We start from the raw sequence: 12,867 nt of genomic DNA, 5'->3' as shown, positions 1-12,867 counted from the left end.
CGGAGGGCGGGGCGGGCGGAGGGCGGGGCGGGCGGAGGGCGGGGCGGGCGGAGGGCGGGGCGGAGCCGGGTTGTCGGAGCCGGCGGGGGCGGAGCCGGCGGAGGGAGAAGCCGGGGTAGGAGGCGAAGGCCGAGGAGTTGGTGAAGGTAGGAGGAGCCCGCGGAGCCCAGGAGGAGGGCGGAGGAAGGTCCACCTCGGCGCGGCCACAGACCCGACGGGCTCCCAGGCACAGCCGGCCGGGCCGGAACTGCAGCGGCCGCGCGGGAATGGGCCGGCCCGGGACCTAGCGCGCCGGAGCACGGGCCGCGGCCAGGGTCAGGCGCAGCCGCCGCGCAGCCAGAGCCATGAACGGGGACGCCATCTGCAGCGCGCTGCCCCCCATCCCCTACCACAAGCTCGCCGACCTGCACTACCTCAGCCGCGGCGCCTCAGGCACCGTCTCGTCGGCGCGACATGCGGACTGGCGCGTGCGAGTGGCAGTGAAGCACCTGCACATCCACACGCCGCTGCTCGACAGGTAGGTCGCCGGCGCGGGCCCCCACAGCCCGGCCGCACTGACCGAGATGCGCCGGCTCCGCCGAGGCGAGTCTTTAAGCTCTTGGGCTAACCTGGTCCAAGGGAGAAACTGTCCTAGACATGCGTCAGACTTTGCAACTCTCCTCTTCACCGCCCTGCCTCTTTTCCCATCCTAGGTGTTATCTCTGTCTCTCTTTCTCTCTCCCAAACCTGCAATCAGTGCCACCTCTAAAAGCCTGTTTATTGAGCCCGACATGTGTTGGTACAGTGCTTGTGGGCTTTGCTCTATTTTAGCTAGCTGATAGCCACAAGAACTTGAAACTCTGGAAACTACTCTTCAAAACGAAGTTCGCCGTGAGTGCAAAATACACACCGGATTTTGAACATTTCGCACTAAATAATAATAATATACCGGTGTTTTTGTACTGATTAAACGTCAAAATGTTTTTCTAGGGTTTTATGTGTTTCACCCCTGCTCCTGAGCCTGCATATTATGGCTTGGTTTGGTTTGATTTGGTTGGTTTTGTTTTCTTTGTGGTTTATTACGTGCACTCATGAAGTTCAGATATCAAATTCTACATTGCCAGTTGTTATTCGAGCTCTTGCTTTGGAAGTCCCCAAAGGAAGTGTGCACTGTTTTTGTAACAGTAAAATGAATCAAAGGCTATTAAATAGTCAAAATTTGTGAAGATTAAAAAAAATTGACCATCCCATGTCCTGGCGTTATTTGGGTCCAGCTCCCACATATTCAGAAGAAAGAAAAAAAAAAGCATTGGTTTCTGTTTCCAGGAAAACATTACAACTAAATACCATGGATCTGTGACTGTATGTGTTAGTCAGTGGGTCTAGTCAGAGCACTTGTGTGTTTCTCTTCTATAAGAAATTGAACCAGACCTTCATTCAGTCCTTAGTGCACTCGCTGACATTGGTAGTTACAATGTTCTCTTCTGCTGGATCTAGTGTGAAAATACAGGTATCATAGTGGCCCTATTGGTCAGAGGCTGTTAGTGCTGGGTATCAGGGCAGATCCAGCATCAGAAAACTAACTCTCTTACTTCAGCCCTGATAGAATGTTGGACTTTCATCTGCCTGTAGCTCTTTTTTTTTTTTTTCCTGCTATGGACTAGATCTCATTGTAGTGGTCTGTGGAGCCAGTGCTGTGTGTGTGTGTGTGTGTCTGTGTGTGTGCAATTAGTCAGTTTTAAAGGGAAGTTGGTTAGGAACCAAGCAAACAAATAGTCTATGGAAATGTAGCACTAATAGACCACTAAGTATACTAAAGCGAATCAATTTGTTACTTTGGATTCTGCTTTCCAAGGCTTTAATTTACCTAAGCTTTGTTTGTGCCATTTGTAGACCAAGGGATAAAGATGGAGAAGACAGTGTTGCTTTCCCGTATTCACCAACCACCTCATAATATACTTTTGTTGACTTGGATAGGGCATTGCCTTTATAAGACCAACAAAACCCCCTCACCTTACTGCATTGAGGTCTTTTATTTTGCTGTCTAAGATCTTACCATGAGCACAGGCCTAAGCTTATGCAACTGACTGAGGGTGTCTTACTTCCTCACCTATAAAATGTGAATAATAAACACTGTACGAATATTTGTGGTGCTCTGGTGTGGATAATGTACCCATTGTTCTTTAAGATTACCCGAAAAGAAAATAAGTTTACGTGAGGTTACATATTATTTTAAGGATTAGTGAGTGGGCCTTCCATAGCAGTCTTCCAGCCTTAATGGACTGATGACTCCTATTGGTTGTTCAAGTACTCTGGAGATGGATAGCTGTTTCCTATTGACATTTTGAATTGAGTCATTTTAGTGATACAATTATTGAAGCTGTAGTTTACATTTTAAGTTTTCAAAAATTTTTTGCTTTCTTTTCTCCCCTCAATCTTGTTGAAATCTAACCTCACAAACTATCTGATATGCTTTTCTACTCAAACAATAGAATAGAAAAACACAGACTTTAGAGTACTAATTTAAACCTGACTTAAACCCTGTCACTCTGTATTGTGATCACCAAAGGATCATTCACTTTTCTGACTGTAGATGCCCCTATATGTAAAGCAGAGTCGATGAAACCAGCTTTAGAGAGTTGGTTCAAGGGTTAGAGTACACAGAAAATGGCTGACAGGGAGGAAAAATGAATCAGAGTTTTCATGTATGTATGAGCATGCATGTGTTTGTATTAGCATATCCACATAGGTGATGCATGTACTGGTGCATGATGTGTAGGCCAGAGGTCAACTTCAGGTGTTGTTCCTCAGGACCACTAAGTAAATGTATATGCGTGTGTGTGTGTGTGTGTGTGTGTGTGTGTGTGGTCTGTCTGTCTTTAATGGTTTGGAGTGTTTATTGTTGGCTTTTTTATGTGTAGTCTTAGGAATTAAACTCAGATTCTCCTGCTTGTATAACAGTCACTTTACCAACTGTGCTGCCCCCTAACCCCTTATTCCATACTTTGGACAGTAGTAGGAAAGTCTGTCTTATATGTGTGTGTCACTGGAACTTCCATACTGTGCCCTCTCATCTCAAGTGTCCAGGAATGCATTCATTCTGTAAAATACTACACAGACCCATATCTTGTTGACCCGTATCTCTTGGGGCAAATACAGAACTTGAGAAATTGAAGTTTAATTAAATAGGCTTCACAGACTGATACAACTGGTTTCCTTTCAGTCGAGGTGAGGGCCAGAGAATAGAAAAACTTTGCTTTATGTTGTCTTACACCTCTAGAATTTAAAAGCATAAAATATTTTGCCTACTCAAAGACCTAATAACTTCTATGGTTAGGTGTGTGTCCATGTGTCTGTCTCTCTGTGTGCTTTAAGTAGTCTGGTCAGGAATGTCTGTTGGCATTCTTATTTCAACAGCCATTTATCCAGAGCTCGGGTTTCTTAAGAGCCAACTAATCATCACTTACCCAATAGGCTTCTCCTGGAAGCATTTCTATTTATGTCAGCGCTGCCAACACCCATGTATCTGGGGAAATGATGATGGCATCAACATCAGCTCTCCCCCATTGCTCTTGTTCCTTTAAGTCCCTTGTAGCCAGGCTGTCCTGGCATCTACCATTCTTTTCACCAGTGTTTTTGTCTGTCTTTCCATTACTACTTTATCGGTTCAGGCTCCCTTGCTTCGTATCTGAACTATTCTTACAATCTTCAGAATTGTTCCTCTTTCTTTTAATCCCATCTCCTGCTACCAAGACAATTATCTTTAAACCTCCTTTTACTGATTTCTTTTCTCTTGTTCATAACCTTCCATTGCACTGAACTGTCAGACAGAGTGGTTTAGGTCATCTTAGGATCCCAGCATGTCATGTATGCCACCCTCCTCTTACATACGCTCTTTCCTATCTTAGCTCTCATTAAACAGTCAGTCGTACTTTCACTTCCTGAATTCATTTGACACATGTCTGTTGGATATGTACTGTGTTGCTAGATAGGAAGCATTGCTGTAAGCCCTGGGGATGGATACACGCATGTGCAAAAGAGAAGCAAGGTCTTACCTTTTGTGGAGACCCTGTTTACTTTCTGTGCCTTCTCTCTGATGTTGAAATTCTACCCATACTTTAGGTTCCTCTGAAAGTTTACCAGTTTGAAGATGATGGTGACTTTACCATACTCAAAATTCTCACTCCTCTGAAAGCCCCATAGTTATTTCGTGTGTGTGTGTGTGTGCGTATGTGTGTGTGTAAGTGTATATATGTAAAATATATGGTAATTATCACATTATTCCATGTATTATTTATTTATTTATTTTTCTTACCTGAATTTTGGACTTTTAAAGGCAAAGATGCTGTTCTGTCTTTATATGTTATCCATAGCTCTATTTGATAATCTGCCTTATTCATGAACATGTGGTATTCCAGAGATTGGGCTATGAGTGTTACATGTTTGCTGTTCTTTTCACAAGTTTGGTGTGTAATTTCTACACATTACTGACTTTGATGTAGCTTATCATGATGCAGATCATTATCTAAGCCAGTGGTTCTCTATCTCTGGGTCATGACCCCTTTGGGGATCAAGCAATCTTTTCATAGGGGTGATCTAAGAACAGTCAGAAAACACAGATATTTACATTATGATTCATTACAGTAGCAAAATTACAGTTATGAAGTAGCAACACAAATGGTTGGAGTCACCACAATATAAAGACCTGTATTAAGGGTCACAGCACTAGGAAGGTTAAGAACCGTTGATCTAAGCAACTGCATCTGCAGTGTTAGACTGTTTTAGAATTCATGTTTGGAAATTTGTCATGTTATATAACAATAAAATGTAATATTCTTCTAATCAAATATGTCCCTTTTAGTATGAAATTATCTTGATAATTGAATTAGTTCAAGCATCAATCATTCTAGCATAGGTGGATTTTTAGAGCTTCCTCTTACACTATTCCTTCTCTTTCCTAGGAAAAGCACAGTAACAACCCATGTGCTGCATTTCTACCATTAGTGGAAAGTACAGTCACAACCATGTGTAGCCTTCTTCCCACCAGTGGTTTATAGAAGTTATTTTGATTGATCTCTAAACAGGCCAGTAGAATACATAGAGTGGATAGGATCTTTTATTTTAAATATGGTCAAACTAAGGGACACAGAAGTTAAAAACTCACATGAAGCTACATAGCTAATTAGTGGGAAAAAAAAACAAGCTTAATTAATCTGTAGGCATGGGCTTTATATGTTTTTCATTATCTGAAATAATTATCTTTTTTCCCCTTAGTGAAAGAAATGATATCTTACGAGAAGCCGAAATATTACATAAAGCAAGATTTAGTTATATTCTTCCAATTTTGGGAATTTGCAATGAGCCTGAATTTTTGGGCATAGTTACCGAATACATGCCAAATGGATCATTAAATGAGCTTCTGCACAGAGTAAGTACTGCTTGTTTTCAGTGATTTTAATCATTATTTAGTCTACTCAAACTATATATAATATTTTTGTTCTTCATTCAGTCACATTATTTTGCAATGTATAACTGAATCATACCAGGTAGGCATGGGAAGTAGAAGAAATTCATACTATATAATCCACTGCTAAGCTATATTTTATATTAATGATGATTTAGGATCCAAATTAAGCATTAACAGTTAATGGACCAAGCAAATTATCTTCAATGACATGATACATGACATTTTCTGTCTATTGCAGTTTGAGCCATTACTGACTTATTTCCTAGGGTATGAGTTACTCTGACTTTTATTTGTGAATCCTATCAAAAAACACACTTGGGAGTCCTCATTCTCAAAACACATGAATTCTATTTTTATTTTTGCTTGATCTTACGCACTGATTTTTTTTTCCAGTCTGCATTTTCTTTCAGAAGTCTTTTTAGGTCATATGCTGCTTTTTATGAGGATTTGAGCTCATTAGAATTGCATAATACCTGTGAATACCTATGGCACTCACGCATTGTACTGTATCACAGTGCTTTCTACACAGGCAAGGGAAGGTGGGCACCACTGTCAGCCACTCATGGAGTGACTTCCTCTTTGTTTCAGAATACATCGCATTCTATTCATGACTTGTGACCATCTGAAACAAAGACGGACTAAAGTAACTGGTGTCAGTCTGTAAGGTTTGTGTACCTGCCCCAGCAATCAACTTACAAAGATTCCATAAATCAGGGTTTTTTGTTGTTGTTTGAGAAATGAATTGAAGCAGAAATTCTCATGTTTTCTTTCCATATCCCTGTAAATACTCTGACACCCAGATTTGGAGCTCATTGGAAATTCTGTAGCCTTCTCTAGGATTATTGCTAACTGTTAGATGTGACCATAAAGCATAGATTGCCACTGTACCATTGACTGCATGAGGAAAAGCCTCCATATGACACTGACATGCAGAGGCCCAGCTATTCCTTTAAACTTCATAGTGTTTTGAAAAAGTTGCCTCTGTACAGACCAACGAAAGATTCACTTACTCTAAGGTTGTGAGCTTATGTGTACCCAAGGAGGTAATGCTCTTTGTTGTGATTTCATATTCCTTTTGATTCCTTAGTCTATTATGCTAAATTATACACTACTCACAGTGGAATTTATCTTCAAGCACTCATCCTTAACATCATAAAAGAACATTGATTGAAAATGGAAACATACTATAAAAACAGCCTAAAATATTTTCAAACATTTCCTACCAATAGGTCACTGAAATTTAAGCAGAATTTGTTTTCAGAATTAGAAGGCAGTTTTAGCACTTCCAAAAAAGTGACTTTTACTTAGTATTTTAAGAAATGAACCCCGCAGGTATGGTGCCTGATTGCCACTACCACCTTTTCCAAAATGTGTGATTCTTTTGAGTGTACACACTCTCCTGGGAAACTGCGTGAACTTAATTTATTCAGAAAACAATTATTTTAAAGAAACTCAAGTGGATATAGGTTTAGAAACAAAAGTGATCTTTGATTTCACAAAAGGAAAATTCTCAAAAGTTAATGTTTCAAGAGATAAAGTCAATAAATTGTGTAATGAAAACTATGAGATCCAGATCATTGGGGTGACTCAGAAGGTACAGGCACTTGCCACCTAACAAGACAGCCTTGGCCTGAGGCTGAGCCCAGAGCCTGTGGAAAGGTAGAGGGAAAGTACTCACTTCGGGACATTGTCCTCTGATCTCCACACTCACACTCTGACATTCGTATCCTGTCACAAGTACACACACAAGCTCTAGTAACAAATCACAGCTTTTTCAGATATGACATAATGACACTTCAAATAAATGTAATATACTGTCAATTTTTAATTAAAGTAGAGATTATAGTGACAATTATAGTTTTAAATTAATATAAAAAGTTACAATTTTAAATGAATGGTTTGGCATGTAAAAAGCAATTAGATATTTTTTTCTCTGTGTGAATGTGCTTATGGGTATAAGTGATCTGATGAAGCCATAGAACTGGGCAGTGGATGGGAGTGTAAATACATGTGTCTGGCTGTATATACATCCACATAACAGAGCTGTTTCTGCTAAAGAACAAGACAGCAATCCCATACAATTGCATGGACAATATAAAAAGAGAAATACCACTGCTACAGTTATCATAAACAACTCTAAAACTTAAAATATTAAACAATAACAATTGATACTATGTTATAAAATTGAGTGTATGTTTCATCTTAGTTTATAATCTGCTTCCTTGTGGATTTCTTAATTTTTAACTGTTAAACTAAGGTAGTACTTTTCATTTTATTTCTTTCACCCATACAAAGAAAACTGAGTATCCTGATATTGCATGGCCATTGAGATTCCGCATCCTGCATGAAATTGCTCTTGGTGTAAATTACCTGCACAATATGAACCCCCCTCTGCTTCATCATGACTTAAAGACTCAGAATATCTTGTTGGATAATGAATTTCATGTGAAGGTAACTATTTTGGGAGAAAAACGTTTCTCTGGATCTTTTTCTTAATAATTCTGAAAACACTTTTTAGCAGTATCTTAGTTTCTGTCTTCAGTACCATGTCCTCTCTGTGGCTTGGAGCTGGGTAGATGAAGGAATGAAGCTGTCTCAGGCTGTAGAGATCAGGGAGGAGGAAGCTCTAGTTCTTAGTGTTTGCACAAACTGCCAGTTTGCAGTGGGACGAGGAGGAGGGGATGTTGCATTCCTATGAGTCTGAAGTGTTAGGAGTCCTTAACATGTTCACGGTTCTTTGTCAGAAAGATGTATTCACTCAGGTGGTCCTCAGTTCTCTATACTTCAGCACCTTTCTTGAAGTGATTCAGTTATTCTTCCTTGTTTGTTTGTGTTTGTGGTGAGGCAGGGGAGCCGTGGAATGGGATGGGGTTGGGGGTAGGCTATATGTCCTCAAACTCTCTGTGATCACCTTTGCCCTACCAGAGGAGGTCATGTAGCCAGGTTAAACTTCCTCTTCCCTTGTAAGGCCATGTCTAGCAGCACCTGGAATTCCTCCTAATGCAAATGAGGCATCCCCAGTGCCTTAGCCCTAGCCAATAATGTACACTCATCCCATAGCCCCACTCACCCTACTCCAAGGTTTAAATAGCCTATGTTGCCCCTTTAAACTAGCTGTCTCAGTGATCTCACAGACTTTTAAGGCCTCTCAGCCGCCAGCCATCCCCATCTTGCTCCCCAGCTCTGAATGGCGGTTTAGATGAAACAGGGTCTCACTATGTATCCCTAGCTGTCATGGAACTCATGGGAATCCCCAACCTCTGCCTTCCAAGTACTGGAATTAAGGCTCAGTTATTCTTAAACTTGAGAGACAGAATTTGGTACAAAATAGCAATTCATTGTGTTTCTTAAAAATTGTCAAAAATGTTTTTACCTTATTTTTTTTTCTGCTTTAGAATTAGTGTAGAGTCATAGCATGTTATAATACAACGCAGTTGCATGTACTTTCTATCCAGTTTCCCTGCATAATTAGAGTACACCTTCCAGGCCAGAAATTAGACATGGATTGGAGATTTTGAAATGCTTCTGTGTCACCCATCTAGCCCTTTCCATGAAAAGCTTCTTCATGAGCCCATTTCCTAACTGGGTTTTTCATTTTAACCAATCAGTTTTAAGAACCCTGTATGTATTTTAAATATGAGTCCTTCACTCATCAGATAATAATTTTCAAATATTTCTTTCAAATTCTTCTCCACAGCTTATATTGTTATCTGTGTGTTTGTGTATGTAGTGAATCATGGAGAATGTATACGTGTCTGTGTGTGTGTATGTATAATTACTGGCCATTCTGCCTGGCTAGTGACAAGGGATCCTCCGGTCTCCAGTTCCCCACTGCTTGGATTGCAGGCGTGCCCTGCCACACCTGGGTTTTTTATGTGAGTTCTGAGATACTAGACATGTTTGCCCAGCAGTACTTTACCACAGAGCCATTTCCTAGGCCGATTTTTATCCTTTTAACAAAGCCTGTCGCCAAGAAAAAAAAAAAAACTGAACATTTATCCAGTTTATCGCTCTCTCCCCTTATGCACCATGCTTTTGCTGTCCCTTGTAAGCTCAGTTCTTTAAACTCTAGATACTACCATTTTCCTCTATGTTACTTTCTAAGGTTTCTTACTATTATGCTTTTATACTGAAATCTCATGTTTGTTTTGAATTGTTTTTACGTAAGGGGCAAGGTTTACTATAACCCTGAATAGAATGGGGAAACGTAAATAAGGAATAACTTGAGCCGTTAATACTAAATGCAATTCACTTTGTTCTTATATGCCTATTTCTGTAGCATACAGAGTCAGAAGATGATTTTAAATATTAAAAATGTTCAAAGAAACACCTATTTCTCCATTACTGTGCCAATAGAAAATTTTAACAAGAGAACCATGAGAAAAATGAAATTTAAAAAAACTTACCTTTTTCTTGACACAGAATGGTAGTTTAGGAAGAGAACAAAGGTCAAGCTTGTAGCCCAGCCTTCCTGAGAGGGATTGAAGGACTAGTTGGGGGTATCTCATTCTTTCTACAGCACCTTATGGTCAACTGCTGGAACTCTGAGTCCTGGTGAGAGTCCCTGTTCCCAGAGTAGTTAGTCCATAGCAGAGGACTAGCATCCTTGTGAGTAACTGATATTTTCTTAAGTGACAAAATTTTCTTCCCTGTGCCTTCGTCCACTGGTTCTACCTCGGGTTTTATTGGTAAATGTAATAAATTCAAGTCTTCTCCAATACAAAAGCCATTCTAATATTTGTATAACTGAAGTCTCTCTGCTTCTTACGTTCACTAGGAAATTTCCCTTTTTCCTGCCAAATAGCTTTACCTTCTTTAGTCAGTTCCTTGTGGTATGCTCTATAATCCCTTATGTTACTTGAATGTATGTTTTAGCTCTAATCTCAAATTTTGATCCCTAGAGCTGAGCAAAATACATCTGACATAACCTGATGAATGTGGAATGGAGTCAAAGAGTGATTTCTGTACCCATAAATACTTAATAAAAGTTTCTTAGCCAGGCACGGTAGATGAGTGTTGTCTGTAATTCCAGCACCTATGAGGTATCCAAAGCCTAGGTTACAGAGTGGTTTTGAGACCAATCTGACTGCTGAGACCCTACCACAGGAAAAATGAAAAAAGGGGGTTTAGTAATTTACCAGTTGCCATGGGCTGTTATGATGCTCAAATTGGACTGACAAGCAGAGGTCCCAAGAGAATTACTTTTTATGTCTGTGTTGTTATTCTTGTCATATATTATGGTTTCGCTACCTCTCCGTATCTTGTACTCTTTAGAATTCCTTTTGTACAGTATCAGATCTGATCCTGTTGTGTGGGGTAAGACTTCAGCCACCATGAAGTACAGAGCAGCACAATGTAGTCTCGGGATACATTAATCCTTCTGTTAATCCATACTTTTAGAAAATCACCATTTGCTTCTTGAGGACATACATTCTTGCATCTACCATTAGAAGGACTCCTAAGGGAATCCTTGTGACTGCTTTTCCCAAGTGTCTCTGAGAATTACTCCATCTTGACCAGTCAGTCCTTCTATCATAACCACCTAGTTCCTCGATATATCCTAGGCCTATATTTCCCCATATTTCTCACAAACTGACATGTCTTTCTTAATTAGCATGATTAACTTAAGTAGTTCTGTTTGAAAGGTGAGAATGTCTGATGGCAACTGGCTAATTAGTTAAAAACAAAACAAACTAACAAACAAAAACCACCTTTTCTTGTGAAAAGGTTGCATGCAGCCCAGACTGGCCAGTCAGACTGTAAATTTCATGAAGAAAACAATTTAGCCTGGATTGATAACTTCCACATGCCTAGCACATGCTGTACAGAAAGAAGTGAGCAAATGAATTCCAAGTCTTCTCTTTATAATAAATACATCTGCTCAGTTAATAGTCAAGTATGTTACTGTAAAAGTAAACAAAATGTCCTATAGATACAAACTTTTAAGTTGGTGATATGGCAGCAAGGCTATCAAAGAAATTTGTCTTATTATTTGTGGGTCAATTTTGTTATACAAAGTGTAAAACTTAGTACTGGTCTTGGTAATTTTATTTTCATGAATTCTTGCTTATTTCTGCATTTTCTAATTACTTTTAAAAGTTTCCCTTTTGACAACTTAAAATACCCTTTTGCAAATACTTCAGAAGGTTTGGGGGTTTGTTTTGTTTTTTGCTTTGTTTTTGTTTTTTTATCTTGGTTAAAGAGTTGTCTCTTAATAGGATGGAGACTTGCAGAATCAACATTGTTTTTTCCTTTTTAAAAACTCAGACTGACATTATTTTCTAAATTTTTTCTTTGTTTATAAATAATCTTTAGACAAGCACACATTAATAATAGTAACTAGCTCCTATGGATAGCTTGTCATATGACAGATGCTCTTCTGAATCATTTCTTAGAAAGACCAGTTTGAATTATCATAACACACAGAGTACATTACCCCCAGTTACAGATGAGTAAGGTAGGGCACAGAAAAATTAAACAGTTTTCCTCAGGGTTACACAAGAGGCAGTGGTAGAATTAGACTGTAAAATGGAATAAACTTGACTCCAGAACCCAGTGTTCATAACTGAAGTTTCATTGCCTTTAGAACTAGCCGGGGCTTTCCATGTTTGGTAGCATGTTTCCCCTTTATCTGGTTTATTTCTCTTAAACTTATAGTGAACATATGAGAGGTTTGTATCTCATTAATCTAAACACAGATAGGAATTATTTTTTCTATACAAAACACAACAATTAAATATTCAAAATACTATTATCCTAGATGGAGCCCACCCTACTTTGTTAACTTCTTCAGTATGTATTTGTAAGTCTAAGTAATTTAAATGTCTTCAAATTTTTTTCATGCTCCTTGGTCACTAAATAGTATTTCTGGGCTTACATTTTACCTTTTTTTTTTTTTTTTTCTTAAAAAGTGAAGAACCTTCTAAACATTAAGAAAGTTACATTTGCTATGTTATATATCATGTATACAAAATTACAACCGAAGTAAAGCTGTAAAAGACACACTGAAAATAAAGAATGCCTACTGTTTAGCTGTGCATTCTTGAGGACACACACATACGTGATATGTAGCCATCCAAAGTGACTCTTAATAACATAAAGCATATAATAGTGACTTTTACTATTGCAGGATTCTACTTATTTTAAGATTTAATGACACCACTTTTAGAACAAGAATAATACCATAAAAACCTGGGCTGACAAACTGTCTCAGCTACACAAGTGTTTTCTGCCAAGCCTGATGACTGAAGGTTCATCCCCAGAACCCATGTGATGGAAAGAGAGAACTTCTGAGCTGTCCACTGGCCTCCTATGGCCATACACACACACACACACACACACACACACACACACACACATATATATACATATATATATATATATATATATATATATATATATATATATATATAAATTAATAA

At 39.1% G+C, this 12,867-nt stretch overlaps 1 protein-coding gene across 2 annotated transcripts in view; it reads left to right on the top strand.

The window, feature by feature from the left end:
• Window positions 1-200: 200 nt before the first annotated feature.
• Ripk2 (receptor interacting serine/threonine kinase 2) overlaps window positions 201-12,867 on the top strand; it is a 40,488-nt gene continuing 27,821 nt past the window's right edge. The window contains exons 1-3 of one of the 2 annotated variants that reach the window (XM_028780924.1): window positions 201-517; window positions 5,254-5,407; window positions 7,742-7,897. In XM_028780924.1, the coding sequence (XP_028636757.1) occupies window positions 345-517; window positions 5,254-5,407; window positions 7,742-7,897 (483 nt within the window). In that variant the 5' untranslated portion in view covers window positions 201-344. Of the gene's footprint in view, window positions 518-5,253; window positions 5,408-6,034; window positions 6,112-7,741; window positions 7,898-12,867 lie in introns of those variants that run through there. The other variant, XM_028780929.1, reaches the window with a different exon arrangement.

Source organism: Grammomys surdaster, unplaced genomic scaffold (genome assembly GCF_004785775.1).
Source record: "Grammomys surdaster isolate TR1022 unplaced genomic scaffold, NIH_TR_1.0 97, whole genome shotgun sequence".
NCBI lineage: Eukaryota > Metazoa > Chordata > Mammalia > Rodentia > Muridae > Grammomys > Grammomys surdaster.
The sequence above is the reverse complement of the archived record's forward strand: the minus strand, read 5'-3'. Positions and strand labels throughout refer to the sequence as shown.